At 36.9% G+C, this 14,085-nt stretch overlaps 1 protein-coding gene across 8 annotated transcripts in view; it reads left to right on the top strand.

Annotated features, from left to right (window-relative positions):
• The window catches only part of POC1A (POC1 centriolar protein A), a 162,580-nt gene that overhangs the window by 5,238 nt on the left and 143,257 nt on the right, over positions 1-14,085 (top strand). For all 8 annotated transcript variants that reach the window (XM_074283412.1, XM_074283404.1, XM_074283405.1 and 5 more), the window contains exons 2-6: positions 894-978; positions 1,864-2,035; positions 4,042-4,221; positions 6,990-7,097; positions 8,417-8,532. In XM_074283412.1, the coding sequence (XP_074139513.1) occupies positions 894-978; positions 1,864-2,035; positions 4,042-4,221; positions 6,990-7,097; positions 8,417-8,532 (661 nt within the window). The remainder of the gene's footprint in view (positions 1-893; positions 979-1,863; positions 2,036-4,041; positions 4,222-6,989; positions 7,098-8,416; positions 8,533-14,085) is intronic.

Below are 14,085 nucleotides of genomic sequence, written 5' to 3'. Positions count from 1 at the left end.
CCAACTCTTAAGGCCTGCTTCTTTCACCTGGGACACTGTTTTGCATCTTTTTGGGGAGTGCTCAGGGATTCAATTCCCTTGTTTTTGGGAATCTTCCAATATTATGAAGAGCCGATAATAAGAACTGTATTCTCCCTCTGATTTCTCTGAGAGAAATGGAAACCTTTTGACAATAGGATATGCTAGCATCTTCCCCCTTTTCCCATTTTCTAGGCTGTTTTTCTAGTGGTGGATTTGTCTCTGGGTTAGTATATGCTCATTATATATGGTCAATTCCAAGCAGAATGTTTACTCTCCCCCAGCTCTTCTTTGTACTTGATCCACTCCACTACTGCTTTTCCTACTGCTCACTATTAGCCATCTCACACCCAACTGATGGTCAGTATAGATGCTAATCTATACTGAAGATGACAGACTGTATGGCCTGGTCAGTGGGAAGCAATGGCTTTGAGAGTCAGATAGAGGAATCTTAGGCACTTCCAAATCACATAGTGCCTCCAAAAGCAGTTTCTTCCATAAAAGGAGATTGTGGGACTAACTGTTAGAGTTATCTTCCAGAGTTATGTGATCCTTTCATTATCTCTTTCCAGTGATCTGTTCAGGAATAATTTTGAACTAGTTGTAGATTGATCACATAATTTCTAATTTCATAAAGTTCTTGGAATATGGAATTTAGAACTCTTGAGGATGCTTGAGGATGGGGGGAGCTGCAAAGTTTGGAAGCCTCAAAGGTGCCTTTTTCTTGTAGTGTTTGGTAGATTAAGAAAACTACAATTAAATTCTTATAGGACTCATTTTCTGACTGTTGTGGAAAGAAGCATGTTTCTGTGCAAAGTTTTCTTGTTCTCTTTTGTGTTGTTGGTTTGCATTTTAAATATTTTCCTGTTTTACAGGATGATCCATCATTGGAAAGAAATTTTAGAGGCCACAAAGATGCCGTCACCAGTGTGGATTTTAATCTCAATGGGAAGCAGTTAGGTAAAGTCATTTTGATGTTCTTAAAGGCACTGGTCTATCTTAGCAGCTGCCTGCTTTGATGTGGAATATGTATGGATATATATATAGGAACCAAATGGAAAATTAAAAATCATGATTTCTCTAGCCTTATCTGAGCAATGGCTTAATTGGGCAAGATGAAATGCAAGAAGTTTCATGTGTTTGCATAAAAACTCATTTAATATATATAGGAACCAAATGGAAAGTTAAAAATCATGATTTCTCTAGCCTTATCTGAGCAATGGCTTAATTGGGCAAGATGAAATGCAAGAAGTTTCATGTGTTTGCATAAAAACTCATTTAATACATGTTACATGTCTTCTAATGGTATCCATAATTCTTGAGATCAGGGACCATATATTCTTTTTTATTTCTCTCATATTTCTCTCTTTCTCTTATGCAAGCTCAGGAATGTTTTGTCAAATGAATAATAATGATATGTATTCAGAGTCATTTCTCATTTTACTGAGAATTCTTCACTGCCATTGGAATGTTGTTTTTAATGGAATTAATTGATAATGGAATGTTTTTAATGGAAATGCTATTTGATGTCTGTATTTTTTACTGTGTATGACTAGCCAGTTAAGTTGGGTAGGAACAAGGTCATTTGCATATTCTATTTCTATTTCCTATTAGGGTGGATAGTTTTGTATGCTTCTGTGGTCACAGACTGTACTCTAGTACTGAGGACACTAATGGCTCAGTGAAATCTATCATTACCAAAAAAATTTTAAGCATATACTTCACAAAAAGTAGAAGCAGTATCACCGTTCATATATGAAGGGGAAAATTCTGTCTCTTCTGTCATGCATGATTATTCAGAATAATATGTGGATATATTAACTAGAACTTTAATTATTGATTTAGTAAGTGGCAGCATGGATTCATGTCTGATGATCTGGCATATGAAACCTCATATGAGAGCCTATCGCTTTGTGGGGCATAAAGATGCAGTGATGTGTGTTCAGTTTTCCCCTTCTGGTCATCTTGTGGCATCAGGATCTAGAGATAAAACTGTCCGAATATGGGTGCCGAATCTGTAAGTATATTCATCTTTTTTTCTGTAAAACTTTTATATCATTGGCTGGTTTGTTAGAAATCACAAGTCCAAGGGCTGTGACTATTCTCTTCAGTTATTTCTGTGAAGATCTTTTTTCTCTTTTCTCTTTTTATTCTTAGATTATACTCAGAGATGATCATAGGTCATTAGTTTTTGAAGGAATCTTAGATATAATCTAGTGTTAAATCCTACCCCCACTTTGTTGACAAATAAGGAATATGAAATCCAGAAAGGGAAAGCTATTTACCCATGGTCATACAGCTTATAAAGAACAGAGCTGGGAATTTAGACCAGATCTGCTGCCCCACAGGTCACAGCTCTTTCCACTATTAGAAATTGCTTCTTAATAGTCTTTGTGAGAAACAAATTAACCAGGTTGTGGGGGCTCAGCTGTCTTGACATAGAAGGTTGTCTTGGCTATCTAAGTGAATTTGTAATTGTCCTTTAGGGAGATATCCTTAACTTTCATGGCCATGAGAATTCTGGTCAGTTTCTTCCTCTGAAATGGCCCATGTGGATGGGGCTGGCATGGGCTCTGCAAACTAATGGCTGGAATCAAAAAGACCTGGGCGTTTACACATTTCCTCTGCTGCTTATACATGTGTAAGGACTGAGAAGTCACTTAAGTTGAGTCACTTATAAAAAAAAAAGAGACTATGCTACCTGCAGCATCACATTAGAAGATTATTGGTCAGTTCCAATAGAGCAGTAATGAAAAGAACCAGCTACACCCAGCAAAAGAACTCTAGGAGATGATTATGAACCACTACATAGAATTCCCAATCCCTCTAATTTTGTCTGCCTGCATTTTGGATTTCCTTCACAGGCTAATTTTATACTATTTCAAACAACATGTATACATATATTGCATTTAATTTATACTTTAACATTTAACATGTATGGGTCAACCTGCCACCTGGGGGAGAGGAGTGGGGGGCAAGGAGGGGAAAAATTAGAACAAAAGGTTTGGTAATTGTCAATGTTGTAAAATTGCCCATGCATATATCTGGTAAATAAAAACTATTAAAATATAAAAGAGAAGAAGAAGAAGAAGAAGAAGAAGAAGAAGAAGAAGAAGAAGAAGAAGAAGAAGAAGAAGAAGAAGAAGAAGAAGAAGAAGAAGGAGGAGGAGGAGGAGGAGGAGGAGGAGGAGGAGGAGGAGGAGGAGGAGGAGGAGGAGGAGGAGGAGGAGGAGGAGGAGGAGGAGGAGGAGGAGGAGGAGGAGGAGGAGGAGGAGGAGGAGGAGGAGGAGAGGAGGAGGAGGAGGAGGAGGAGGAGGAGGAGGAGGAGGAGGAGGAGGAGGAGGAGGAGGAGGAGGAGGAGGAGGAGGAGGAGAGGAGGAGGAGGAGGAGGAGGAGGAGGAGGAGGAGGAGGAGGAGGAGGAGGAGGAGGAGGAGGAGGAGGAGGAGGAGGAGGAGGAGGAGGAGGAGGAGGAGGAGGAGGAGGAGGAGGAGGAGGAGGAGGAGGAGGAGGAGGAGGAGGAGGAGGAGGAGGAGGAGGAGGAGGAGGAGGAGGAGGAGGAGGAGAAGGAGAAGGAGAAGGAGAAGGAGAAGGAGAAGGAGAAGGAGAAGGAGAAGGAGAAGGAGAAGGAGAAGGAGAAGGAGAAGGAGAAGGAGAAGGAGAAGGAGAAGGAGAAGGAGAAGGAGAAGGAGAAGGAGAAGGAGAAGGAGAAGGAGAAGAAGAAGAAGAAGAAGAAGAAGAAGAAGAAGAAGAAGAAGAAGAAGAAGAAGAAGAAGAAGAAGAAGAAGAAGATGATGATGATGATGATGATGATGATGATGATGATGATGATGATGATTATTGGGAGGATCTTAGTACTCCATTCCCCAAACCAGCCCTATTCCATCTTTGTCTTAGGAGAGGCAGCAATCTTTGTTCTGAATTTATAGTAAAGGTATACTTGGGACCAGGAGGGCTTTTTCACTTTACTGTGTAATAATTTCTGAGTGAGTTTTAATTATTGAACTGGTATCTTTGCATTTTAGCAAAGGAGAATCTACTGTTTTCCGAGCTCACACAGGAACTGTAAGAAGTGTACATTTTTCCAATGATGGTCAGTCATTGGTGACAGCCTCAGATGACAAAACAGTAAAGGTGTGGACAGTGCACCGTCAGAAATTTTTGTTCTCATTCAGCCAGCACATCAATTGGGTCCGTTGTGCCAAGTAAGTCATACCCTTCTTGAGAAGAAAGGTCAAAAAGTGTATAATTTTCTTTAAACATTATATATCAAATAGCTATTTACAGATAACTTGTGGTGGGAGAGTTGGGAGTGGGGAGGAGATGGGATGTTAGGTCCAATATGGCCTTTTGTATGTGTTATTATTTTCTAGTAAGGTGAAAATGTATAATCTCTTCTACCTCAACCTTAACCTTTCCACATCCCTTGCTTTTTGGCTTTGAGAATTTATGGCTTGGCCATAAAAATACTTTTTATATAGATACTTTTATAGATACTTTTTCTTGGCTCTGGCTTTTTACTATATATAGTTTATTCTTAATTAGAGGTAGTTTTCATTATAATGTGTCCAGATAGGCACCACATTTTTTAAAGGAATATTGACAGATTAGAGTATGTCCTGGAGAACCAGCTTGTGAAAGAAATTTGAAAAAAAAAACATCATGAGAACCTGGTAGCTTAGGGATAATGATTGCTGGGGAGACAGGGAGGAATGATTGCTGTCTTTAAACACTTTGAAGAATTGTGTGCTAGATTTGCTTTTGTATATTTTTGGAGAGGTGCTACGTTCTTGGTAGTGATGGGCTAGACTCTTAAGTACAGTGATGGCACTTTTCTATCCCTTTAGAGGAAGAAGGTGAAATGGGATATCTAGTTAGCTAAATGATTATGTAACATTTAGGAGGCTGTAGAATAGAGGAAAGAATCCAGTTCTGTTAAGTTCCTAATAATATGATATGAGAGATTTCCCCTCTTTCTGCCTTGGCTTAAAGTGATTCAGGCCAGTGAAACTTATGACCTGAAGCATATGAGAACTTATTTCTGGGAGGAGTTTGGAGAATTAAAGGACAAATGAAACATTTTTGCAACCCTAGAGATTATGGGCTCAAGAATTACCAGCCAGCTTCTTGGCTATTAATCTTCTACCTAGCTCTCCGTTTTTGATTCTAAAGATGCATGATTTCCCATTAAGTATTCCTTTCAACATATATTTTGTACTTAATATCTTTTTTCTTATCACTTATTTCCTTCTATGTTTCCCTTTTGTATACTTAGAAGATTTCCTTATCTAGTTGTATTCTATTTATCCTATTGTATTTTCCAAAGCAGTAACTGATGGGGATGTGAAACTGTGTTCCCTTTAGAAATTAATACTCTGAAATTCTTTCCATTTTGATTCCTGACCCTTCTAGGCTTCGTGAAGTCTGTGTGAGAGAGCTTCTCAGGCTGGGCCATTTCTAAGGCAAATCACTTCCATTGATAGCTGGATCTCTATTCAAATTCAGGCTGAAAGAAAGCCTTCAAAGTAATTTCAGTTGGGAGATCCTGGTAATTAGTTCAAACGGCAATCCCCCCCTCCCCACTTCCCAAGATCTACTCATAAAATAGGTTTCTGCTCTCTCATTTCTTTGCAGAAGTCTGGAGTAGGACATAGTGCCTGCCAGCACTCCTGTTTGCTGGGGAAGACATTCTCTTCTTAGTGCCAGCCTCCATTTCCCTAATAGGACTTTGCCACTGAAGAAGTCAGTTTTTCTAGCAAAGCTGACTTCTCATCCAACAATAAACTTCCACTTTTACACCTAAAATTCTACAGGTTTGTGAATTCTTTCACAAAGGACCTGTGCCTCTGTTCAAAAGGGGATTTCCACAACTCTCTGACTGCCACTAGGACCCCATCAGTAACAATGTTTTTCTTATCTATTTTAATAAAATTCTTAGATCCTGCATAAGATGGTGGGCTCTTCTCTTACTTCTGGGGCATTGTCTTTTGTGGTTGTTACATGATCTCTTGGACATTATCTTCCTTCCTAGCAATCATTACGGAGTTATCAGGTCCTTCAAGGCAGGAATGATATCATATCTCCAGTGCTTTGCACACAGTAGGCATTTAATAAGGTTTTATTGAATGAATATAGCAGTTTGGATTTATCTTGTACATTTTATTAGGAAATTTTAAAAATGTTTTCTCATTGATTCAGGGAAACTTACAGAAAACAAAAGAAAGAAAAAGAAGAGAAGAAATTTAAGGATATAGATAGATTGTGAGCTCCTTGAAGGCAAGGGGACTGTCTTGCACATGATAGGTGCATCACCAGAAATTTTTGTTCTCATTAGAGAAATGTCTGTTGACTGACTGAAAGGAAAAAGAGATAAAATCTGCTTGACAGATATATTGGTAATTTCTGCCTGCTTCTTAAGTGGGCTGAAGTGTAAGTAAGTATAGTATGTTAGAAGATCATTGATCACACTGTGGAGGTTTTACTACTGTCAAAACCCCATTGTGATCGTGCTGAAGAGTGAGATTGCTTGCCATTTATCTTGGAATTCTGCCATCCTCATGAATCACTAATCCCTACTCTACATTCTCTGGCATGGTAATTGGCCCCCTTTGAAGCAGTTTTTGCTTGTGATCTCATACTTAATACTATTTTCTAAAGCAGTTTCTATTTCTGTTATGAGTAATGTCTCTGAAATTTAGGCCTGCCTGAAATAATGAAGCTGTCCCAGGTGTGATATGTTGGGAAATGCTATAATGGTGTCTGATTCTAGGAGACAGTAACTGGAGCCTGCAGGAGAAGAAAACAAATGATTTGAATCTTAAATAAAAGCAACATCCTTTTTCCAATGAGAATATCCTCTGGCATAGCTAACAACTGCATCTTTGCACCTGTTTTTTAAAACAGTCTGCCTAGACTAACCTAATAGACTATACCTAGTAGGCGGTATAAAAATTATGCTTTACTTCATTTTCAGATTTTCTCCTGATGGAAGGCTGATTGTGTCTGCCAGTGATGATAAAACCGTCAAATTGTGGGATAAGACTAGCAGAGAATGTGTGCATTCTTTTTGTGAACATGGCGGGTAAGCCTTTTACTGAGCCATCTCTCTCCTATCCTCACACTCACAAAGCTGCCTTCCAGTCTGTTTTGACTAGTTAGTTGTCTGTGAAACACAAGTGGTGAAATCTGATAACTATCCATTCACTTCCTATTTTTAAAAAGCCATTTTTTGCACAAGGTAACATCAGAGAGCTGTTATATACTTGGAAAATAATTAGTGTAACAAATAATGTCTGATAATTTCTACAAATGATGTTGACCAAACTTGGAAGAAAAGAAGGAAATAAAGAATGATTTACAGCTTTAATGTTAGTGACTGGATATAAGGCTTAATCACTTCCAAGTACCAATAGAAAATAGGGAGGTTTTGACTTAGAAATTTAAATGTTAAGATAGCTCCTTTTTACAATACAGAGAACTGTGATATTAGAAATGCATGTGAACGTAATTAAATCTTATTGGAAGGGAAAGTATATTTTAAGCTGCCTTTTTTTTTTTTTTTTTTTTTTTTTTTTTTGGGTAATTCCATGGATTTGAAAGTCTTTGGCCCTAGGGGTAATCCCTTTTGATATATTTTTCATGATCAAAGAGTCACAACTTATCTTAATATTATTATTTTCAATATTATAATCATTTTTGTGAATGATAATTATAACTTACTACATACATAGTGCTTTAGTAGAAAAAATATAAAGATTACTTTATTTAAATAGTGACTTGTCCAGAACTGTTGATATAATCTCATTTTCTGTCAGATACATTTTGGTTGGCAACTTTTATAATATGAATATGTGAACTAATGATATCATATGCAATTTCCTTAGTAAAATAATAATATATCTCTTCTGACCAGTAGGTGAAAAGATAATGTTTGAGAGAACATCTTGGTCACATCTTTGGGCTTCAGTACTTCTCTAGACAAACAAAATGTCATGTAGTTGTTGTGTATTGGACAGAAAAATACTGGAAGCTTTGTGGTGACACTTTAATGTTGAGGCCTGTAGTGTGATTTAAAAACATTGAAACAGTATATTTAGTAACCTTCCTCAATTTAGTCTTATCCCAGACTGTTTTCTCTTTGCCTTAAAATTATGACTAGTCAATTAATAGAAATATAGATCTGTTTTGTTTTTACATCGTAGAATGTACCTATCAGTTATATTTTTTCAAGCATTTACTATTTGCTAATGTGGGACTAATAGGGCAAGGACTTGAAATTGACTTTTGCATGATCCCTTTTTATTGATGATTAATGCTATTTCTTGACCTAATTCAGAAACATAATATAATTTCTTGACCCTAATTCAGAAACATAATATAAGAAGGTCTTTTCTACTTTAGGTTTGTCAATTATGTGGACTTCCATCCCAGTGGTACATGCATTGCTGCTGCTGGTACAGATAACACTGTCAAGTTGTGGGATGTCAGGACCAACAGGCTCCTTCAGCATTATCAGTGTAAGTTGGTGAGACTTTGCTTGAGAGTGGTCTGCAAAGGTGACAACTAAGCCTTTATGCCTAGTTGTAGAAAATAGCTTATGATTTAATTGATGGAGGAAAGGATGGTGACTACAGAGGATTCTGTTAGTTCCATTGTATTTATTGACCACAGGCCTGTTTGCCCAGCAAATATGAGGAGTCCCTTTATCAGTTCAGAAAAAAAGCCTTTGGTTTTAATTGGAACCTTGATGATAAAGAGCAGAATTGTCTGCAGAGAAACAGTGAACTTTCTGCTTTGTTTGGTGACTGTTGCTATGACAGCCCATTCAGAGTTATGTCTGATGAACTCATTGAAGTTAAGAGGCCAGCAGATCATCCTGCAGACCATGGAGTTGTAATGCTATCCTGTGATTTAAAGGTTACTAAAAAATCTCAGAATTAGAAGGGACCCAAGGCTATCTTGTCTTAACCTATATCTGAGCAAGAAACCCCACATAACCTATATATAACTATATCTCTTGTACTCCCCAATCTTCTAGCTTAATAACCTAGATGTAAAAATAAATAAGATTAGTCTCCATGATTTGTTCTTGGTGAAGCTGTGGTATCCCATCCTAATCACAACTTCCGTCTCCAGACATTGACTGTCTCTTTAATGATCCATTCGAGATTTTCCTCAGGAATTAGAGTCAGGCGCTTAGGCTTATAGTTTGTAGATTCTGTTCTGTTCTTGTTTTGAAAAATGGGACATTTTCCTTTCTTCAGTCCTGTTTCTTCAGGACTTCATTCCTTGTGATTGTTCAGATATTACTGACAGTGGCTTAGATAGCACATCAACCAATTAACAAACAAAGTTTTTAATATGTGCCAGGCACTGTACTATCCCTTTGTGGTATAAATACAAATATGGACCTTCCATTGAAGGAGTTTCCATTATATTAGAGGAAATAATGTGTGCAAGCATGTGTATCATGTACACATGTATGTGTGTATATGTTCAAGGTAATTTGGAAACGAGGTAGGTGAGGGGAATTAGGAAGGGTTTAACCTAGAAGGTGGTGCTTGACCTGAGTTGTGAAGTCAAGAATGGATTATAAGATCTGGAAGCTGGGAGACAATGCTTTTTAGGGATTGAGTCAGTGAAGTGTCTGTTTTGAATGAAGGGCCATGATTGCTGACCACTAGGTGGCGAAAATGCTGTGTCTGTCTGTCTGTCTATCTATCTATCTACCTATCTATTTTAATAAGCTTATGTACTTTAGATCTTAATTCGCATTGTATCTTCAGGACTAAACTTAGAATAGTGGTCCAAGTCTTTTGTCCTTTTTGGAATAAACTCCATTTCCACTAAGGCCTTTTGAAAGACAAATTTAATCTCTTAGAGGTGTTCAGTAGAACATATGTCTTTCACCCTTCAATAGAACTTAGTTTAGTGGTTTATAAGGCCCAAAGTATATGCAGTGAGTGGTACAGTGGGCCTGCAGCCTCAGGCCTTGAATCAAGAAGACCTAAGATCCAATCCAACCTAGACACTTACTAGGTGTGTCACTCTGGGCAAATCACTTAACATTAATTGCCTCTGTTTCCTCATTTGTAAAATGAGCTAGAGAAGGAAGGTTTTGTTGTTTTTTTTTTGCTGCAAATCATTCTAGCATCTTTGTCAAGAAAACCCCAAATGGAGTCATGAAGAGTTGGATATGACTGAAATAATGATAGAAGTCCAGTATTGATAAATGTCTTCTTTGAGGGATGATTTGTTTTGCTCTTGTTCAGTCCAGAAGCATTGGGATTTTTCTGATAGATAACCAGCCCATTTCTGCTATCTCAGAGAGAGCATGTATAGCTAGCTTTGTCTCCCCAGAATCTAACTTTTTCAGTGACGAAAAGTTATGACATAATATTATTGTAAAGTTTGGCTCCTTTTCTCCTCTTTTACTCTCTCCCTCTTTTTTCTCTAAATTTTCTTGTATATAATAGCATTATTTTTTAGCAATCCATTGATTCACTTAACTCCATACATGCTTGGAAAAGATGGATGTCATGTTGGGCCTGTCCATTCAAGCTCTTCTCTGACCCATATCCTTTTAAAAAAATTTTTTATTGTTTTTTTTTTTTTTTTTCTGGTTATACATGTACACTTACTTTTAAAAAATACACATTTCTTTATGAATCATGTTGGGAGAGAAAAATCAGAAAAAAAAGGGAAAAACAATCATGTTGGGAGAGAAAAATCAGAAAAAAAAAGGGAAAAACAAATGAGAGAAAAAAAAAACAAAGAAAAAGAAAAAAAAAGTGAACATAGCATGTATTGATTTACACTCATTCTCCATAGTTCTCTCTCTGGGTGTCATCAATTCTCAGATGGCGTTTTCTATCCATAGTTTATTGAGATTGCCTTGGATCACTGAACCCCTGAGAACCAAGTCTTTCATAGTTGATTATTGCACATTCTTGCTATTATTGTGTACAGTATACTTCTAGTTCTGCTAATTTCCTTCAGCATCAGCTCCATAAATCTTTCCAGGTCTTTCTAAAATCAGTTTATTCATCATTTTTTATAGAACAATATTCATATACCACAACTTGTTCAGCCATTCCCCAATTGATGGGCATCTAGTCATTTTCTAATTCTTTGCTGCCACAAAAAGAGCTGCCACAAACATTTTTGCACATGTGGGTCCTTTTCCCTCCTTTATGATTTTTTTGGGAGATAGATCTAGCAATGGTACTGCTAAGTCAAAGGGTGTGCATAGTTTTCGTAGCCCTTTGGGCATAAATTCAAATTGTTCTCCAGAATGGTTGGGTTATTTCATAATTTCACCAACAATGTATTAATGTCCCAGTTTTCCTACATCCTCTTCAACATTTATCATTATCTTTTCCTATCATCTTAGCCAATCTGAGAGGTTTGAAATGGTACCTCAGAGTTGTTTTAACTTTCATTCCTCTAATCAGTAGTGATTTAGAGCTTCTTTTTATATAACTATAGATGGCTTTAACCCATATCCTTTTTACAATATCTCCTGCGAGTGTCATGTAGGTTCTGTTTAAAGAAGGGAAATTTGAGGTTGTTCATTGCTCTTTTTAACTTCTGATAAGGGTTTTTTGTTTTGTTTTGTTTTGTTTTACATTGAACTGCAATCAGCCTTTCTGAAACTTTTACTACCTATTTCTACTCCCTGGAATCAATCCTTTGTCCACCTGACAGTCTTTATATACTTGGAGATGGTGTTCATGGATCTCTTAAATCTTAACTCTTTCAAGCTAAATATCCCCAAGACCTTCAGGAGGTTCTTATATATATATGGTAGGGTGTTTCCAGGAAAACTGTAGTGTTTACCTCCATTGAACAGGCTTCTATTTGTTAGTTAAAAGAAGCAGCATATACATGCAGTGAAAGAACTATGGAAATGAGTGTGGACCACAAGATAGTATTTCTACTCCTGTTTTTATCCTGTATTTTTGTTTTCCTTCTGAGGTTATTTTTAACTTATTTCTAAATCTGATTTTTCTTGTGAAGCAAGATAACTGTATACATATGTATACATATATTGTATTTAACATATACTTTAACATATTTAACATGTATTGGACTACCTGCCATCTAGGGGAGAGGTTGGGGAGGAGAAGAAAAGTTGGAACAGAAGGTTTTTACAAGGGTCAGTGCTGAAAAATTATCCATGCATATGTCTTGTAAATAAAAAGCTATAATTAAAAAAACATATATATATATATTTTAAAGAAGTAGTATGAACACTCTTCTTAAGCTCTAAAGTACAATAAAAAAGATTGATTAAAGTTTAAAAAAAAAGCAGCAGCAACATAGCATTATTGAATTGAATTAGACTTAGAAGAGTATTATTAGAGCAGTGGTCCTCAAACTTTTTAAATACGGGGTCAGTTCACTGTCCCTCAGACTGTTGGAAGGCCGGACTATAGTAAAAACAAAAACTTACACTCTATCTCCACCCCTCAGCCCATTTGCCATAACCTGGCAGGCCGCATAAACGTCCTCAGCAAACCTCATCTAGCCTGTGGTCCGTAGTTTGAGAACCCCTGGTGTAGAGATTCAGATCCTTTCCTCTGACACGTAATAGCTGTGTGACCATGATCAAATCATTTATCTCATTTAGTCTCAATTTTCTTATCTCTCAAAAAAGAATAATACTACTGGTATTATCTGTCTCAGAGGGTGACTGAAAGGCTCATATGAGATAACATATGTGAAGTATTTTGCAAATTTTAAAACACTATGTAAATGTATTTTTTTTTTTTTTTTTTTGGGAACCTGGCACATAGAGCTGAGTGAGCCTTGATTGTTTTTAGTAACTTCAGTCTCCTCTAAAATGATTTAGATTCAGTTGGGAGTTATGCTTCACTTGTGTTTATATTATATAGAAGGAGGGAGTTGTGAGAATATATCTCTAACCTCCATAATACATTTTTTTAGGCAATACTGATAGAAAATTTCTCTTCTGCCTGGCTCAGAGTCCTGTGTGATATTGTAGCATATTGATAGCAAGCAACAATCAACATGCTTCCAGCTGGCTTCTTGTCTGGCTTGAGAGAGGATTGCTTCCTGTTTTATATTCATGATTATTAAATTGTCTGAATCTGCACCATGGGTCAGGCTATGTTTTGACTGCTGCTTTCATTTGTCTCTAATTTTTGACTCCATTCTAGTGTGAGGTGGCTTTTGGCCCTTGTCTCTCAATGGTGAGAATAGGCTGTGCATTAGAAATAAAACATACACCAGCACTATCGCTGTTTTTCCTCCAGACTCTGAGAATGAAGAGAGGAGAACAATGCTCCTTGACAACCTGGCAAAAGCCCTTTCGGCAAAGTTTCAAAGAGAGGAGAAAAAAATTTGGTAGACTCTGGCGAGAAACATTTTGCATAGCATCTGTTCCTTTTGCTACTTGGAGCAACACTGACATAATTGGGAAAGATACAAAGTTTTGGAATGAAACTAATTTGCTGTTGGAATATAAGAGAATTTAGGTAGTAAAGGTAATAGACTGGATGATTTCAGTGGCAGACTTGAAGAAATTTGGGGAAATTTAAGAATTTGTGGAGCTTTGGGGTAACAGGATGAATTGCTTTAAAAATTTTTTTTTAATTGATGCTTTTTGTTTTTGCATTAAACAGAGTTTCCCCATGTATTCTTTTCACTCCCCCACTTTGAGAGCTATCCCATGGCACATATGGTGGGTTTTGTTTTCTAGAGAGGAAAAAAGAAATAACATAACTGATTGATAAATTGAGCAAGTCCCAGAACATGTATTATGTGTAACACCAATAGAACTTCCCCTTCATGGAGGGATGAATTGGAGGTATCTTTTCATCTTTCTTCATTCAAGTACAGCTTGATCTATATAATTTTGTTACATTTACTTTTTTTTTTTTTTTTTTTTTTTGCTGTCATTCTTTTCATTTACATTGTAGCTATTGTGTATATTGTTTTCTTGGCTCTGCTTACTTTACTTTGCACATACTCATGTACATCTTTCATATTTCTTTGTATACATCATAGGCATAGTTTCTTAAAATATATACTAGTGTGCCATTTAC

This window comes from Sminthopsis crassicaudata, chromosome 1 (assembly GCF_048593235.1).
Source record: "Sminthopsis crassicaudata isolate SCR6 chromosome 1, ASM4859323v1, whole genome shotgun sequence".
Taxonomy (NCBI): domain Eukaryota; kingdom Metazoa; phylum Chordata; class Mammalia; order Dasyuromorphia; family Dasyuridae; genus Sminthopsis; species Sminthopsis crassicaudata.
The sequence above is the reverse complement of the archived record's forward strand: the minus strand, read 5'-3'. Positions and strand labels throughout refer to the sequence as shown.